Consider the following 18,034-nt stretch of genomic DNA (forward strand, 5'->3'; position numbering starts at 1 on the left):
ACCTGGCCAACCATACAGTTTCTTGAACCTGTAAGAACAATAGTAAATTTTTAAGATTCAGGTTCATGTAAGGGTTGTTGTTGTTGTTGTTGTCGCAGTCATCATTGCTGTTACTTTAGAATTTCATTATGTTTGAGACAGGGTCTGACTATATAACCCTGACTGGCTTAAATATAGTCAGGTTATAGACCAACTTTCCTTGAACTCAGAGATTCACCCCTTGAGTGCTGGACTTAAGGAGTGCCCCACCTGGCCCAGTTTGCATGACAGTCTTGTTGTCTAAGGGTTTTTATATTAAAAATGATGTATTTTCATAGACAGTGTAATTCACTTAACAGTAAGTCTAAAATACTAAAATTTTATCTTTTTGTTATTTTTTAATAGAATACTCAAAACTTCTTTCTATAATTGTTACATTTTTGTTAAATGGTGATAAAACAACTTTATAGTGAGAAATACAACCAACACTCTCCAGAGCTATACGCCATTTGCCTCCCATATGTCTTCCAGCCTGGCATAAATATCACTCCACACAGAACTAGCTTCTTGAAGTGTCTTAAAAGTTGCAGTACAAAGTCCGCCTGACCATAAGAATGGACTTAACTGTCTGTGCCCCGTGGTGCAAGATTTAGGTTACACATGGAAATAGCAACCTCACCGAAAGCCTCTATAGCCAATGTCTACAGTGTGCAGGTGCAGGTTCTGCCAATCTCAGCCTGAAGGCCAAGGAAGACCCTGCTCACAGCTCTGCCAACCACTCTATCATCACATTGTGCTCCGAAGATCCTGTTCAGTTCCAGGCAGCAGGTTTGGGGGGGGGTTGAGTTTGGGGGAGAAGGGATGTTTGCACTGCCAGTCAATCACCTTTTAACCTGCACAGGTTTGTGTGGCTACCTCCTTCATCCTCAAAGCCTTTTTATCAAAAGTATAACAGAAGTTTCTAAATTACAATTCTATTCTGCATACCCTGGGTTCTCCAGAAAGACTAACTGGAAATAAAATTACACCAACTACAGGCAGCTGTGGGGGCCTTCATGTGCTTCACAACGGGGCTTCATATGATCCATTTACACTCCACGTAGAGTCAAATAAGCGATCTCTGTCTGTCATTCAAACTGTTCATCGGTGTGTGGTGCTTCCCTCCCAGCTCAGGGTAGGATGATGCTTCTGACCCTTCAGTTGAGCCCCTATAAGCGTGCAACTTGTTCTGGCCAATGAGTGTTAGCAGAGGGTCACTTCCTAAAGAAAACAGAGTCGAAGCTTCTCCATGTTCATTTCCTCACCTGCCAGGGTGATCAGTCATGGTGTGCATGACAGTTCAATCAGCCCCAACCCTGAATAAAAAGAACAATGCTGTATACAAGATACACAGAAGGAGGAGGGGGAGGGGGAGGAGAAAACGGAGGGAGGAGAAAAGGGAAGAGGAGGAGGAAAAGGAGATGGAGGAGAAGGAAATGGAGGGTACAGAAGAGAAGGAGGGGAGGAGAAGGGGGAGGAGAAAAAGGAGGAGGAAAGGAGGGAAGGAGGAAAAGGAGAGGGAAGAGGAAAAGGAGGAGGAAGAAGAAGAAGAAAGAGAGAAAGAGAGAGAAAAGAGAGAAAGAGAGAAAGAGAAAGAAAGAAAGAAAGAAAGAAAGAAAGAAAGAAAGAAAGAAAGAAAGGAAAGAAGGAAGAAAGAAAGAAAGAAAGAAAGAAAGAAAGAAAGAAAGAAAGAAAGAAAGAAAGAAAGAAAGAAAAAGTTATTTCGAATTCTGAACTTTGGGGATTACTGTTATGGTAACATAACATCCCTGATACACTCTATACCTAATTGAAATGTTATTCTTTCACAGGAAAGAAATGTTGGGGCACCAAGCATCATGGCAAGTTTTACTCTATTCAAAACAGAAGAGATGTGGATTCTGTTACTTGAAAGCAAGCACATGAGTTGTAGGTACCTAAGTTACTGACAGTCACTAAAGCTGACTTTTCCCCGTCCTGGACACAGTGAAACTGCTCAAAGCCCTTAGATAATCTGCAATCTTCAAAATCTCATAGGAAAGCAAAGTTTTTTTACTTTACCCATTCGTCAAAATCATTTGTAGGTTCACGTTGTTCATTATCAAATGGGGCTTCATTCTGAGGCAGCAAACAAACTGGCTGTTATGTGCCCGTGTCATTGAGGAGAGCTGGGCCTACCCAGGGGGAGATGATTTGAAGAAAAGGGGAAGCCTCTATGCATACACAGCATTAGAGACTCTAACCAAGCCAAAAGGCCACACTATGTGCCTCTCTCTCACTTCCAAAAGTGTGAGGCCTGAGCTCAGCATATGCACAGTAAGAGAAAATTCAAATACCCAATATCTGATTGATTTCCTCTGTTTAAAAAAAAAATCATAGGGGATGTTTTGGGGGGTCTGAAATGTATATTTTAGCATTGTGCTCAAACACAGACTTGTAAACTTGGTCACGCATAATATACCTACAACCTGCACAACGTCCCCCCCCCTCTTCAAAATCGTGTGACTCTGGAAGATTTCTTTCCTTGTTGCGGAAAAGAATTGCTTGAGTTTCTCGTTTAAGAAAGAAAAAACTGTTGATTTTCAATTTGCTTTGAACTGGTGAGTCAGGGAGGGAGGGATGACGTCATATGTTAGCCTGCAATCCCTATGAGGTCCTCTCAGTTCCCTTGAGCTCTCAAACTCAGTCCTCTCCCCAGTTTCCGCGGCAGACACTGCTCCCCGGGTTCCATCCTTTCTTCTTTGGCTTCTTCCCAGCCACAAGCCAGCAGCCTGGCTAGCAGGGGATAAAGCAGGAAGTCTGACAGCTTAAGCTGGCTGCAGGACCCCTAGTGTTTTCCCCTCTCCGTGTCCTGGCCTGGTTCCCCAGAAGTCCAAACACACGCACAGAGCCCCATTGTTGCCGCCTTCCCCGGCCCACTGATCCTAATATGGAATGCAGCAGGAAACCCACGATTTCCTGACACTCGGCAAGCTGGAGGAAGCGAGGGGGGGAAACTCCGTTTAAAAGCCCTCTCTCCTCCATATTAGCTGTGTGGTGGGAAACCGGGCAGGAGTTATTCAAATCCCACCGTGTCATCAGCCAGGCTGGGGAGGGTAGAGTGAGACTCTCACGGGCTGTTGAGATTTCTAGACTGCCAGGGAAGTCTATGGACATGAGAGTTTCTTAACTCCAGCTCTACTCCCAACTCCACTTCTCCGTTGGGATTGGGAGAAAGGGCCAGACCCTTTTCATCCCTCCTCCCAAGAGTGCCTTCCTTCTCCAGCATGGTGAGCGGCGGGGCTCGCGTGTGTCTGGGCTGTGCCTGGGAGAGCCAGGCCAGCCAGAGTCAGGCCGCCTGAGCTCCAGCCTGGGGCCGGTGCCACCGCTCCATGCACTGCAGAAGCCCCAGCAGCTGCTGCGGGAGCCGCCAACATGAGCTGCAGAGAGGGGACCGACAGCAGCTGCGGCTGCAATGGACGCGATGAGAACAGGATCCTGAAGTGCGTGGTGGTCGGAGACGGCGCGGTGGGGAAGACCTGCCTGCTGATGAGCTATGCCAACGACGCCTTCCCGGAGGAATACGTGCCCACTGTGTTTGACCACTACGCAGGTAGGAAAGCGTGGGGACCAACTCCATCTAGATGAACTGCGGGGTTCTGAGCACAGCTACCTAGCGTTCAGAGGGACCTGGATTAGCCAGAAAGTCACAGACTGATGTGGATCTGGCAGGTACCAGGTAACTCCTTCAAGAATGGTGCTAGGATCCTGCGGAGACCCTGTATATCCATTCACATGCTTCTCCTATTGAAACAAATGTGCAATCCTGGGAAAATACCCTCCAGATCTTGGGGCCAGAAATGTTTCTCAACATTTTTGCCTAAACTTTCTTCAACTTTTCACGGTGATTATTTTTTGAAGTGTATTGTAGTTGCAAAATATTCCATTTAAAAAAAATCACCGCTAGACACATGGAAAGTGTTCTACACTCTAAACTTTTTCTACTCCATGCTAGTCATGATCAAACGGCTAATAGAACCAGCCAATAAAACCTTGGTTTTGTTTGTTTGTTTGTTTGTTTGTTTCCCCTGGATTACTTGGGGCTTAAATTTTGTACTTTCACTCACTCTTCTGGGATGGTAGATAAGGAGAAAAGTGTCCCACGCTTTTAAATACTAAGTGGGAAATTAAGTAAAAGCTGGCTATGTTTTTTAAACTAAAAAATTCAAATGCAATTAAATCGTTTTCAAGTATGTCCTGAAAAGACAAATTTGAGTATCTAGTATTTTAAACCGTGGTCACCCCGATGCTGTAGCTGAAAGGAAATAACTTAATCCTTTCAGGGGAGTTTTAGTGTTTGAGGGTTTGAAGGTTTGTGGTGGTGTCAGTCAGCATCATGCCTTGTTTCTTGACGTAGCTGCCACCCCTAAGCGTCCCCTATGTGAACTGACGCGTTGCCTTGGACTTACTGTGGCCTCAGTTTTATAGTGTTTTTGAACACTTCGATCGATTGCCCTTGAGTTATCAGAGCTCTGGGGTCTGGTGGAAGAGAAATGTCTCTCTCTTCACCTTGGCTTGGGATCAGGATCAGCCTAAAGGAAGCCCTCACAGGAAGCCAGCCTGGAGCTCTGCTGTGTGGCCATTTGAAATCCTCCCTCCATAGGAAGCAGACTCTTGTCATCCTCTCTGGAGGGCTCCCCCCAACCCCCATCTTCCCTTCCTTTTAAGTGGACATATTTACAGCAGTGGTACACAGCTGACAGGGGAGGGATTCGTGGCTGGCAAGGGGGTCCATTTCCTATTAGGTCTTTCGCTCTGTAGAAATTACCTAGAATTTTGAAGACCAAATTCCTGAGCTTTTCTGAAAACATAGTGAGTTTGGCCAAGGAAGAACTTTTTAATGAGAACACAACAAGACAAAAAGAGGGTTATCTTGAGGGGGAAAAAAATGTTGTAAAAGTGCTTTGAGGAAGGGACTCTAATTCCGGTCCTGAAAACATCATAGCAGAAATTGTTTCTCCTGTGTCTTCTTCATGCTAGACAGGAAGGTGGCAAGTACTTTATTTCAGGAACTTTCTGATCAAAGACAGAACCGAAAATCTACTAAAAGGAAAGGCTCTTAGTGCCTGGGAAATTATGTCTCCAGATACCCGTCCTTCGGGTGAGCCAATCGAAGTGGGGTTGGGAAGAAAGACAAAACCATCTTTGGAAATAAAGCTAGCCTATGATGGGCAAAAAAAAATTAGAGGTCAAACCAGCTGGACTTTGCTGGCACTGGATTAATTTATGTTTCAATTATATGCACACTGGCTGGTGGTTGAGCACCAAAACCTCTCAAAGAAGTTTTAATACTTGAGTTTTTCAGGAACTAAACTGTATTATTTCAGCTTCCAAGAACTCATAGCCCCGAAACACAGAGCAGTATATTGTACACAGTAGACATTCCTGAACATGGTGACTTCCGTTTACTCTATATACTTCTTTCACACATGATATCTCACGTGCTATCCATGTGGTTAAACCAGGGAAAGGCGGGAGCCACACTCACACGAAAGACTCTTGAGTGCTGATTTCCATCCCAAGGACCCCACCCTGCTCATACTTGCTCTGGCCAAGCATCAGCCCGTGGGCGGCCATCGGGGAGCAGATCAGTTCTAAAATAACCAAACACCCCCTTTCGCATCTGGATCCAGTTTTCAGTTCCCTGGGTCCTACTGACCCACTCTGATAGAACAACAGGGAACACATCTGCTGTGTCTTTTGAAAAAAAAAAAAAAACTGCAGTTGAAATCAAAGACAGCCTGTCTCTTGAAGATAGTTCAGGAATGATGCTCCATGCCAGGGAAGTATGTAATGTAGTAGGACTGAGTACAACAATACCACATGACCTAGCTCTAATACTGCCTTCTCTGTCACTTACTCTGTGGCCTTGAGAAAGTTACTTAACCTCTCTGTGCCTCCGTTCTGAAAGGTAAAACCAGGGACCGTAAAGATATTGGAATTGTTTTTAAAAGTGAAATGAATTCATATGTGTAAAGTTCTAGACCCCAACACACAATGTTAGATGTGGGGGGCCACATACCACATCAAAGTCTATACAAATAATACACACAGTGATTAAATCAAATTAAAATGTTACTAAAAGAGAAGAACTACAGCCGGGGATAGAGGAGTATCCTGCAATGAAAGTACAGGGCAAGATAGGATTTATTATTGTCCTTATAAAATAGCCATCATGGAGGTAAGACCCAATGACCCTGGCTATAGTAGTCACAGGTTAACTTAAGAGGTAAAAATACAAAAGTGATAGCAGAAAAAAACTGTAAGAAAAAAAAAAAGTTGAGGTCTTATTACTCCTGGTTTGCCTGTCCTTCCAACCTACCAGAATCCCAAACTACCAGAATCCAAAAAAAGCACACCAGTATACTAATTCTATATGACGTGCCTGAATTGTCTGAGGAGGGTCCTTGATCTGTGTCCAGTCACCTCCAGAAATGTGTTTACGTCTCTAGGCGCAGTCCGCACCACCCTGTCATGTTTTACTTCCTTACTCCCACCCCCCACCCCCGCAATCCCCTCTGTGCTGAGACTCCTTAATCTCCTCATCTCCTGCCACATCTAGCTGGCATCTTGCCCCAGAGATGCTTTGGTGGTTCAAGACTCTCCTTAAAACACATTCCTAGCTTGGCTTCTGAAACACTTCCTCCCTTTACTGTCCCACACCCTGGCAACGCTCTCCATCTCCTCTGTGCCTGTCCCAGGGACTCGGTGGTAACAGTTCAGTCGTCACTCCCTTGGCTCACTTCTCTAGGGAACCTTGGAACCTGGGTGTTAGTGTCTACTTTCACAGCTTAAGATGCCATTGATATACTACCAATTTCGTATTTGCATCTGCACCCCCCCACACAGCCTCAGAACACTCATCTGTATAATTGCACACATCCATTTATGTATCTAACAGGCCTCTCCAGCCAATGCTTCTTCAAGTCTCCCATCCACTCTTCCACCTCCCTTCCTCTCCATGTAAGAGCACTGCTGGTTTCTTCTGCCCAGTGACTGAGAACAATCACCCATGACCCCTTGCTCCCTTTGATCCCTCCTCTTCCTCTCCATTCAAACCATTAGTTATCATCCCTTGCTCGTACATATGAGCTCAGCATTCACAATGCACCAAGAACCAACCTCTGCCACTTGTCAGGACCTTTTATAGCCTTTTCTCCTATCCACACCACCATCATCTCTCACCCACACCAGCATAGTGGCCTCCCAACTCCCTCTTCTAACCCTGCCCACTGTGAGTCTCCACCCAGCTGACACAGAGCCATCCACAGTCCCAGCTCTCCCATCCTTTCCTCCCAAACACACACTCCTCCTTTGCCACAGTGTACAAGGTCCTCTATGACTTTGTCCCTGTTTTCTCTCTTCTAGTCCTCTAGTAATTTTCTCCATATTTCTTCTGTAACCACAGTAGGCCATCTTGCTATTTCTCATGGAAGACTCCTTAAATATTTGGCATGCACTCTTACCCTGGCCTGACACTCCCTGCCCAGATCTGAGTATTATAGTATTAATTGGCCACATAATTTAATCCATGTGTCTGTGCCATGTGTCTGTGTCTGTGCCTGTGTGTCCACACACACACACACACACACACAAACATACTCATACATGTGCATGTTCAAGTAAACACACACATACACATATACACATGAGAGATAGAGAGGGGGAAGAGAGAGGGGGAGAGAGGAAGAGAGGGAGAGGAGAGAGAGAGAGACTTCTTTTTCTGCTATACCGTCCTTGGCCATATTTAATACTACTTAATGTTGTCTGTTTATTTCCTACCTTCAGCTTCTCAAAGCAGAGCTTGGGACATATTAGACTCTCAGTAGATAATCACTGAGTGACATGATTCTAAGCATTCACCTTCTTGTTCTCTCCAGCATTCGAGTCATCTCTAATCCACTAAAGCTTTGGTGAACAATACTAAAGGCACAGTTCTGTAGTAGAAGCCTTGCCACACATGCTCAGGCCTCAGTACCTGATCTTGTACTTGATCCCAAGCACCGGAAAAAAATAAAACTTTGACAAATAGGTAATGCCAGTCTAATATATATTTCTTTAAGAATGAGCATATGAAACTATTTGTTATATGTATTCTATCTTGTGGGGTTTTTTGTTTTGTTTTGTTTTATATTCTATACAATCATCTCTCCTACTGAAGCTATAATACAGTAATAATTATCTTGACCTCAGTGGACATTGTGACAACTATCGAATAGTGTCGCTCTACAGTGTATAAATGTCATCGATTTCCTCCACCTGCGTTACACTCAAAGCTAGACTGCACTTGGTGTAACGCACTCAAACAGTTGTACTTCTTATAAACAGAGCTTGTGCAAGAATAACCCAAGTTCCACTGAGGGTTAGGACTGCAGAGTTGGAGCATCAGGATAAAGGTAGAAAGGGTAAATGGTGTATGTTATGAGGCTCTAAAAGCACCATTTGGACACTGCTTCCTAAGCCCATCCAAGGATTCCTTAAAATCCCCTAACAGCCTCTGGGCTGTTGAGTTGAGCATACAACAAGAGCATATCTTCTTGTTCTTCAATTTTGTGGCCAACCCCTTACTGATAAAACACCCATTAACATTTCACATGGCATCCGAATAAAACTTGCATCTGAGTTCAGTTGGATTGTATGCAGTTAGGCAGCGTATGTAGACATCTCCAGCATGTCTCCACAGACTTCACCATGTGCATCACACTCTGTACTGAAATGCATCCTGTCTGAAGGGTCCCTCTCCTAACACTCCTCCCACCTAGAGCTCTGTCATCAGAAGTCACTCTGTTTGGGAAGCCACTTTAAGCCAGTGTTTGCAAACTCAGGCCGCCTGTGCCGGAAGTTAACACAATTCATGGAAAAGGGGAAGATCCAGTTATTCTATCAGCCTTGTGAGATATAAAAGGAAGTTGTTTTCACAGAAAACTGAAATCTGGTTCTAACTTTTTCCACCAAACTGAATGGTAGTTGGCCCAAGGTGGACTCAGAGGCAGTCATAACAGCAGGAATAGCCCATGGAAACGAGGCCAAATCCACAGAGGTGAGAGAAATAATAAACACTAAGTGTTAGGCCTACGGAGACTTTCCACAGAAACTGGAGATATAGCTCCATGGTAGAGCGCTTGTCTATCACTAAGCTTGATCCAGACACTATGAAAATAAAAAATAAAGACTTGTAACATAGTTCTGCCCTACAGGAAAATCTATTCTGGAATATCTCTTTCACTCTTTATAAAAACACTTACAGGCACGCTAAAGAAAGAATGGGCTCATTTCTTGGAAAGCAAACAAACCTGAAGCAACTTTCACAAGGCTACGAAATAAACCACTGGATACTTTGTTTTATAGATAAATAGCTAAGATTTATTTTATAAAAGGAAATTATCTCTTCACTTCAGCACAGACCTTGTATCCTGTTGTTAGTTCTTCTAATGACCAGCCCTCTCCTAAAGCTCTCTAGGGGACCTGACAAAAGTCCCTTCATCAGCATATGCTCAGGTAGAGAAGGAAGAGGTCACTATGGATAGCAAAACACGCTCCGCTCACTCCAATGGTTTTAGAAATCCCTTCGCCAACAAACAGGGCAAAAATCAAAGACATCTTTCATTTCACCCCCAAATGATTTACTGGTTCCCTTGGACACCTGCCTTATTAAGTCATGGGTACATGGGTCCTCTCCCCAGTTCTCTGCTGCCAGAAAACCCCACCTATGATAGAAACCAAATGAAACCACTCACAGCAACCTCATGCTGCAGAGATGAGACCAGTAGGTCATTCAACAGAAGTGTACCGACTTCTCCAGCATCAAGCCAGGCCCTGCTCATGCAGTACAAACCCAACTGGGACATGGTCCCTACTTTCAGGAGCCTTATAGCCCAGCTAGGAAGGCTGGTACAAACAAATAGCTACTTTCTGTTGACTGGGTTATGGGCAGACCATCAAGGGTTGGTAAGCCATTCTGAGGACAGCAGAAAGCCATGGCAGGAGCTTTCCAAAGGAGCACCAGGAAAGAGAGAAGAGACCAGAGGGTTGTTGTATTTTTTTTTCTTTTTATTTATTTATTTTTGTGTCATGGGGGCGGGGGGAAGGGTCAAGCAAGAGACATTGCAGGCTCCTGTGACACTGTGCATATAAACCACCAGATTATTAGCCTTGGATAAAAGTAAACATAGTAATTGTGACAAGAAAGACAAGAGTGGGATAATGGAGTAAACAAGTCATCTGACTCCTCCTACTGCAATGACGGGCATTCAGATATCCAAAATTCCACTCCCAGTAGCCCATTATCAAGAATGTGATGTATAGGCAATACTTTCTTCTGGACTCTGGGCTACCCTACATAAGGTTCAATAGCAGAAATCACCTACGTATGTTTTGCCACAGTCCACACTGAGACAGGAGACCAGATCTCTCAGAGGTAATTGGAATGGAAATTGCACTCCAAAACCCAAACTGGTGCCAAGGCAGCATCTTGTGAACTATTTTTCTTCAGAGCAAGCAAGAAAAAATAATAAATGAAGGAGAAAGAGCTTGAATTTGTGGCCAGTGTAACATTAGAAACACCTGCTCCGGGGTTAGGAAACTTCATCTGCCATCCATGACGGTCCTACATGCCAGTATCTGCCAGAAACCCTCCAAGGACAGCAGCCAAGCCAGGCTTAGGTGGATAGGCTTCCTGCCAGCAGGCTTCTAGTTCTACACAACCAGGCTCCCCTTATTGTGCAGGTCAGAAAATGCCCCACAAATCTGCTCACACAACTGTCCACTGACGCTGAGTTTCAGGTTAACTCCCTGTGGTAGCTTCTACAACATCATTCATTCATTCATTCATCTCTCCTCCTTCTTGAGGGCTCAGTAGCAAACAGCTTCAAGGTGGGTCCAGCCATTGGATACCTTTGTTTCTGAGTATGCTCATCTTCTTCTACAAAAGCACAAAATCCTTCAGGAGGATAGGAACAAAAATCAGAGAACCTGGCTTGTGTGTCAGTCAGTGTGGAGATTGTGCTCAAGACGGTGGAGCTCCGAGTCTCTCCGCAAAGGGACAGACTCTCATCTGACCTGCAGATTTACTTTCTCACATACATAGCCGTGATAGCTCTTAGTCAGCAGAGACCAAACACTTATCCAAGAATAGCACAGTCAGGCTAGATTCAATATGATCCAACTCCAAGTCACAGTGTCTCCTCACACTGCCCAAGACACTCTGAAGTCCGCCAACTTCTTACCTGCACCCAGACTTAACAAAAGACAAGGATGTGGTTCATGTGTGGTCACTTAGCCTTGGTCCTGGTTCACTATGCAGTCATGGCATTCATTCCCAGTCACACTGTCAATTTCATTTATGTCCCCCCAGGAGGGTGGCAGCATTAACAATAAAACTGAAGTCACACTGGGATTCATGGCCACACAATAAGAGCCATATTCTAAAATCACCAGTACTAGGATCCAGGCATATTCAAAGCATCTTCAGACAATAATTCATTGTGGCTTCGCAGTCATCCCATGAGATGCTATTGTTTTCTCTGTTTTGCTTATAATAAAATTTAAATCTTTTTCTAAGGTTAAATTGCTTATAAGGGAGTAGGGGGAGACCAAGGAATAATGAGCAGTTTTAATCAGTGGATAGGTTTGTGACATTAACCAAAAGCCACTGTTAGTTAGAATATGATATGCTAAGCTGCAATAACAAATAGACACAAATGTTGACACATGGCAGGCTATCCCTTGATACTCTTATGTCCCTGGTTCAGTGTTCAAATCAATAGAGATTTTCTTCCATGTGATTACTTAAGGACTCACGATGCTTCTATTCTGTGACCTTGGTTCCTCTAGGATCCCATAATTATTGCCATCAACCAGCTCAATGAGAAAGAGTATGGAGCAGCCTAAATGTTTAGAGATACATCCTGGAAGTGACAGACGTCATTTCCTGTCATCCTCCATGGAAGATAATTTAGTCACATACCACCCCTCCGTCTAAGGGAGGCGTAGAAAAAGCCCCCCTGAGTGCCCAGAACAAAGAAGAATATATCTGGTAGAAATGAGCGAACTCTGCTTCTCTCCAGTCGCCGAATATTTTTACACTTGTTTCCTCATATGTAAAGCAAACTTAACCTTTACCCCAGATGGCCCACCCTGTGTCACACCACCATGCCAGGGTCCAGCATCAAGAGGTAATGCATAGCCCTCTCAATATGACTTAAATGTGATCCTTCATGGTATGGTAATACCCAGTTCTCTAACCAATATGCAGAGCCATCTCTGCTGCCATGGTGGAACAGAAATAGGGTGTCCAAAATATTCAAACCCCTTTTCAGAAAGAGGAGGTGGGAGACAGTAATAAAATAATGGAACCTAGTGAAAGGCACAAGGAAGTCCCCAGCACCAGCTGTGAGGAAGGTTCTTGGAAGGACCCTTATACAGATGGCTAAGAGAACCCATGAGTATCATTCTTAACTTTCCTGACCTGGGCTGCCTAAAGGTCCTTCTTTATGGTCCATCATCCCTCGTGACCCACATCTAAACTGAACCCTGTGAGATATAACTTTTTTGTGTGTCGGGAGTGGGGTGCAACATTTTCTCATCTGACTTCTTGACTTGTGTATCTGGAATGCTCAATTGCTTTTTTTCTAAGTATGAACATGCTAAGTACCAAGGCTTCTGGTAAGTTCCCAAGCCAGTCATCACGTCAGGACCAGAGTGTCTTGACTAGACACACCCATTATGTACATTTCAGTCGTGGGCTTCCGTTGCTTTCAGATGAGCAATAGCTTCTGGGACCATGGAATGCAGCTTAGACAGAAGGTGACACCAGGGTCCTATCTACTGTTTTAAAAAAATTCTGATTTAGGAAAAGTTCCATGAACATCTGCTGCTAAGATTATTTTTTTAATATACCTATTCACTGAGGCACACATGGGGCAGAGTGTTCATGTGCAGGTCAGAAGACAACTTTGGGTAGTCGGTTCTTTCCTTCCACCATGAGGACCCCAGGGATCAAATCCAGGCCATTAGACTTGATGGCATGGGGCAGAGGCATCTTAGAACCCAACATTCTTTGTAAATTGTAAATGAATCTTTTTTAACTCTATAAGGTCATTAACTTGGTTTCTATAAGTCTCTATTTTAAAAAAATAAGGTTCTCTCTTACTCTCTCCCTCGTGTGTGTGTGTGTGTGTGTATGCACACGAGTGTGCTCGAACTCGTGCACGCATGTGTAGAGATTCACATGTGTATGTGCATACATATGTATGTGAAGGGCAAACATCATTGTTACTCCTCAGGCATTGTTCACCTTGTCAACAGTCTCTCTAGGGCTCTACACTCCATTTGTCTTCTCAGGTGGGTGCAGAGGATGGAACTCAGGTTCTTGTGCTTGCTCAGGTAGCACTCACCATCTGGACTATCTCCCCAACCTACTGGTTTTCCTTTTCTTGAAATGTCTTGCTGTGTAAGACAAGAAACTCTCAGGAGTTCAAGGACCAGCTAGCCTGCACAGGCAGCAACAAACAGCAAGCTAACCCACCTCATAGCAACATGGAAGATGAGGACAGATACCCAGGGTTGTCCCCAGGGTCCTACATATCTGTCCACATGCCAGCAGCACTCACATGAATACACACAAACAGTGCACACACAGACACACAAGATTTCTGTAAAAAAAAATAAAATAAAATACGGGTCCAAGCCAAAGCTGCTAAACTAAGAGATGGGACTGTGAACATCCATTTCCTCAGGCTTTCCAGGCATAGACAATATCTATGAAAGTTGTGCTTCAAAATCATTGGAACATTACACACTCATAGAGTTGAACTCTATGGGCAATGAATGTGTGTGTGTGTGTGAGAGAGAGAGAGAGAGAGAGAGAGAGAGAGATTGAGAGAGAGAGAGAGAGAGAGAGAGAGAGAGTAAGCCAAAGTTTGGTATCAAATATCTTCTGCAGTCATTCTCTACCTTACTTTTTGAGACAGTTTCTCATAGAAACTGAAGTTCATCAGTTGAGCTAGACTGGCTCCAGGGATCTCTGCCTGCATCTAGCCCACCCAAGGCTAAGGTTGCAGACATGTGCCACCATGCCTGTGGGCTCTGGGCATCTGAAATCAAGTCCTCATGCTGTACAGCAGGCATGTCCTAAACCAGCAGCCGTGACCCTAATTCCTCATACACAATTCATCAAGTTCAGTAAACCTTCCTTTGCCCTAATGAAGATGCCTGGAAATCAAGTCAGGAGGAACAATTTTATTATCAACCATCAATCAATAAAGCAATTTACAAGTAGATACACACATAATGTCCCGATTTGGGAGTTCTATCAGATTGTGTGAAGTATAAGGGGCCTTTAGAGTTTCTCATGAACAGCTAGAAAACTCCTAAACTGTGGCCTCAAAAAAGGAGAACTGTATCCAAGGTTGAGACAGACAGAGACCTTGAAAGATAAAGGTCACAGAAGTGCTGGGAGAGGCCTTTCGAATGGAGAGAGAGAAGGCTCTGAGGCCAGGAGCAGAGACTGGTAGGAGTCAGAACTCAACCAACTTGGGCATAACCATGTACCAGCTGCTGGGAAACCTGGCACTTGGGCACAATCAACAAAGCTGCCCAACTATGAATTCTTTTCCCTGAAGCTGCTCCCCATAGATCAAATAAGCAGGAGGACTCCAAGGCCTTGGGGGGGGCGGTCACCGAGGGGAGCTAGGGAACATCTCATCCCATGGGGAGAGCCGGGATTCTGGGATGGTTTGGATGCAGCTCTATCTTGGATGGAATTTTTGTTGTTCCCGATCCGATCCATGCAGCCCTGTGATTGTGAAAGGAACAGTAAACACCTGTTTCCCAGCTGCAAACCCTGCTGTTTTGCTTCATGCTTTGACCTAACATTTGGGGGACAATGGGGTGGAAAACCTCCTCCTCTGAGTCCAAAAGTCCTCCAAAGAAGATAGAATCGGCCTGAAAGAGAAAGTGTGTAAATTGTAGGAGGGGCAGGAGTTCTCTTACTGGAACTCCTGGTCCTTATCAGGACAGCCCAGTTGACAGGCAATCCGGCTGAAGCAATCAACCTAACCTCTAATGGTCGTAATACAAGTCCGTGGTTCGATCCTCAAAGGAAGATCTTATGGCTAGAGAACACCATCCTGGCCCAAGCAGAAGACTCCACGGATGAAACAGACACTTATGGCCATAGTTCAGTAATGAAATAATAATTTGGCAATACTGAATAGCAGAGTATTTCCTGGGGTCAAGCTCTGTGTTGCCTTGGCTATCTTGGCTGTTATATCTTAGGCAGTAGGTGTCTTTAGTTTGTGGACAAGAAAACTGGAGGCTCCAAGGGAAATCATTCGTCCCACATCATGTGGCTAGGAAATGGCAGAATTGGGCTTCAGATCTCTCTGACTGTTACCTCCTCCACAAGACACAGCACCCCGACGAGGCTGTATTCACCTGCATGTTTACTCCTGGGCTTTTTTATATTATTTATTCCCTTATTTTATCACCAGCCTCTCCTTGTAGAAGACAGACCTGCAGGAGGCTGGGTTCTTTCCACTCTGTTCTTCTGTTCCCAGAGCCTGGGAATGAGCAAGAATCTTAGTGAGTGATGTCTTAACCTATGCACTGCACTCAATGCACCACCCTGTGTGAACAATCAAGATAATCTTCTATAGTGACCTTATCCTCTCACTCTACACCCTGAGAAGATATACCCTAACTATCATGACCGCAAAAAGAATGGCTAAAGGAAAAAAAAGTAGTTTTCCAGGGGCAGGGTGTGAGGGGATGGAAAATGGTTTGTTCCACTCCAGCGTCAAACCTGTGAGTTCTGAGTGCTTTAACTAGGCATAAGGTGGCTTTCCTAGCTGTAATAAGGCTTTGTTTTTAATCTCTGTCCTTCTGATACTATATCTGAAAGGGGTGGATGAAAAGCCATTTGTTAAAGAATATGGCGTATAACTTTCCTTTCAAGTCACGAGGCTAATTAAGAAGAAACATAACAAGCAAGTTCTCTCCTTAAGGTGCAGCATGGGTAGGCCTCCTGAGAACTGTGAGTGACACTCAGAACACGCAGCTCCTCAACTGGTAAACATGTAACAGTTTTCAGCCCGTGTGCTTGTAAGGTGTGTGATGCAGCCCCGCATCTACTCAAATCACAGGGCAATCTGCTCTTGTCAAAGCAAGAGTTATGACAGGGAATCAAGGCTGCTCTCTCTCCTCAAGACTCCCTCCCTCTGCTTATATTGGATTAGCTCACGTTAAGAATCCTAAATGCTTCTTCGCTCAAACAAAATGATTTCCATGTGATATTTGCAACAGTTCAAATTGGGAAATAAGAGGCTTAAGAAGTTACCGGAGTGAAGTGTTTTACTGTTCTGAAGAGACCCTGCTGGGGCTTTGCTTCAGGATCCCTGCACCATTATCTACTTGTCTGTCCCTTCAGAGAGCCCACATCAGGCTCTTTGATAAGCTACATCAGGCTATAGATCAGAATTATATCCTCTCCCTGGAGGTCAGTGATGATTGAGAAACCAGTTTGTTCCAGTCCTCTTCATATCTGACCTATTCTTTCCCCCTTTTGGAGGAGAAGTATCTCACAATTTTACTTCAGGTCAGTCACAACACTATGCACTTCATAGACACAGCCTCACAGAATAGCTTTGCAATGCTTGTAGCAGGAATAAGAATCTTGTCAGCATGGTTAGGTACACCTCTAACAGGATGCATGAGCCTGGACCAAATCATCATCACCACCACCACCAGCATCACCACCATCACCATCATCAGCATATGTGTATGGGTGTTTTGCTTGAATGTATGTCTATACACAACATGCATACCTAGTGCACACAAAGGCCAAAGCAGACATCTGAGCCTCTGAAACTGGAATTACATACAGTTGTTGTGCCGGTAGTCAAGCCCAGGTCCTCTGGAAGGGCAGTGCTGACCCTTCCCTCCACAGCCCCCAAATAATCCTTCAGATCACACCTGTCATCTGCTTCCATCCCTTGTCACTCAGATTGATCGCTCAGGTTAACAAACGCTGAGAGCTGCATCATTGGTATGAGAGCAGTGTTTCTTTCCCAATAGTCTAACAAAAATCCATACAATTAGTCCCAAAAGTATCTACATTATAAGGTCGGGTTAAGGCTTAGCAAAAGGCAAGGTTTATTTGGATCTTAAAATTAATGTGATTGTGAGTTCCCCCTCACAACTCAAGCAGCCACACATGACATACTGAAGCGACTACTGGATAACAATGTCCTAGGCTGGTATTAGAGGTGGCTTGGTTGCTCTAGTCACCACGCATCTCAAATTCGATTCCTCTGTCACCTTAACAGACACTCTAATCTTACTTTGATTCGGTATATAGTGTATATAGCCTGCAGTGGCTCATACTGATTGTCTATTTGACAGGATCTAAAATCACTTAGGAGACAAGTCTCTGAACATACCTGTGAGGATTAATTAAGGTAGGAAGACCCACATTAACCATGACTGGACAGGCCAGGTTCCTGAAATGAATCAACAGGGGGGACTAGCGTTTGTTACTCTTGCTTCCTGAGTGTGGGTAGGATGTGACCAGCTGTGCCATGCTCCTACCTTGGTGACTTCCCTACCGTGATGGGCTGCACTGTCAAACTGTGAACTAAAATATACCCTTTCTCCCTTAAGTTATTTTTCTTGGGGCATTTTAGCAGCAACAGAAAAAGTACCAAGACATATGCAATCACATAGTATTGGCAGATCACAAACCAGCCTTGCATTCCACACACTACATCCCTAAATCCATACCTTAGAATCTTTTTAAGGGTAGTTTGCACTAGACAAACATCCTGCTCAGCAATTTTAACCTTCACTCCAAATGGAATTCCAGTTTCATAAAATTCATTCCGTACCCAGGTGTGTTGTGTGACAAGACTTTTCCTGGGGAGATGTAACATACCTCAGATAGGACCACATGATAGACCAAAGTTCAGGTACCACCACGGTCCAACTTGGTGAACCAATGAGT

General features: G+C 44.4%; 1 protein-coding gene across 1 annotated transcript in view; it reads left to right on the top strand.

Moving 5' to 3' along the window:
• The first annotated feature begins 2,972 nt into the window (after positions 1–2,972).
• Rhoj (ras homolog family member J) overlaps positions 2,973–18,034 on the top strand; it is an 86,569-nt gene continuing 71,507 nt past the window's right edge. The window contains exon 1 of the mRNA XM_021178906.2: positions 2,973–3,589. Coding sequence (XP_021034565.1) covers positions 3,412–3,589 — 178 coding nt within the window. The 5' untranslated portion in view covers positions 2,973–3,411. The remainder of the gene's footprint in view (positions 3,590–18,034) is intronic.

Source organism: Mus caroli, unplaced genomic scaffold (assembly GCF_978045245.1).
Source record: "Mus caroli unplaced genomic scaffold, Mus_caroli_1 scaffold_14, whole genome shotgun sequence".
NCBI classification, from domain to species: Eukaryota; Metazoa; Chordata; class Mammalia; order Rodentia; family Muridae; genus Mus; species Mus caroli.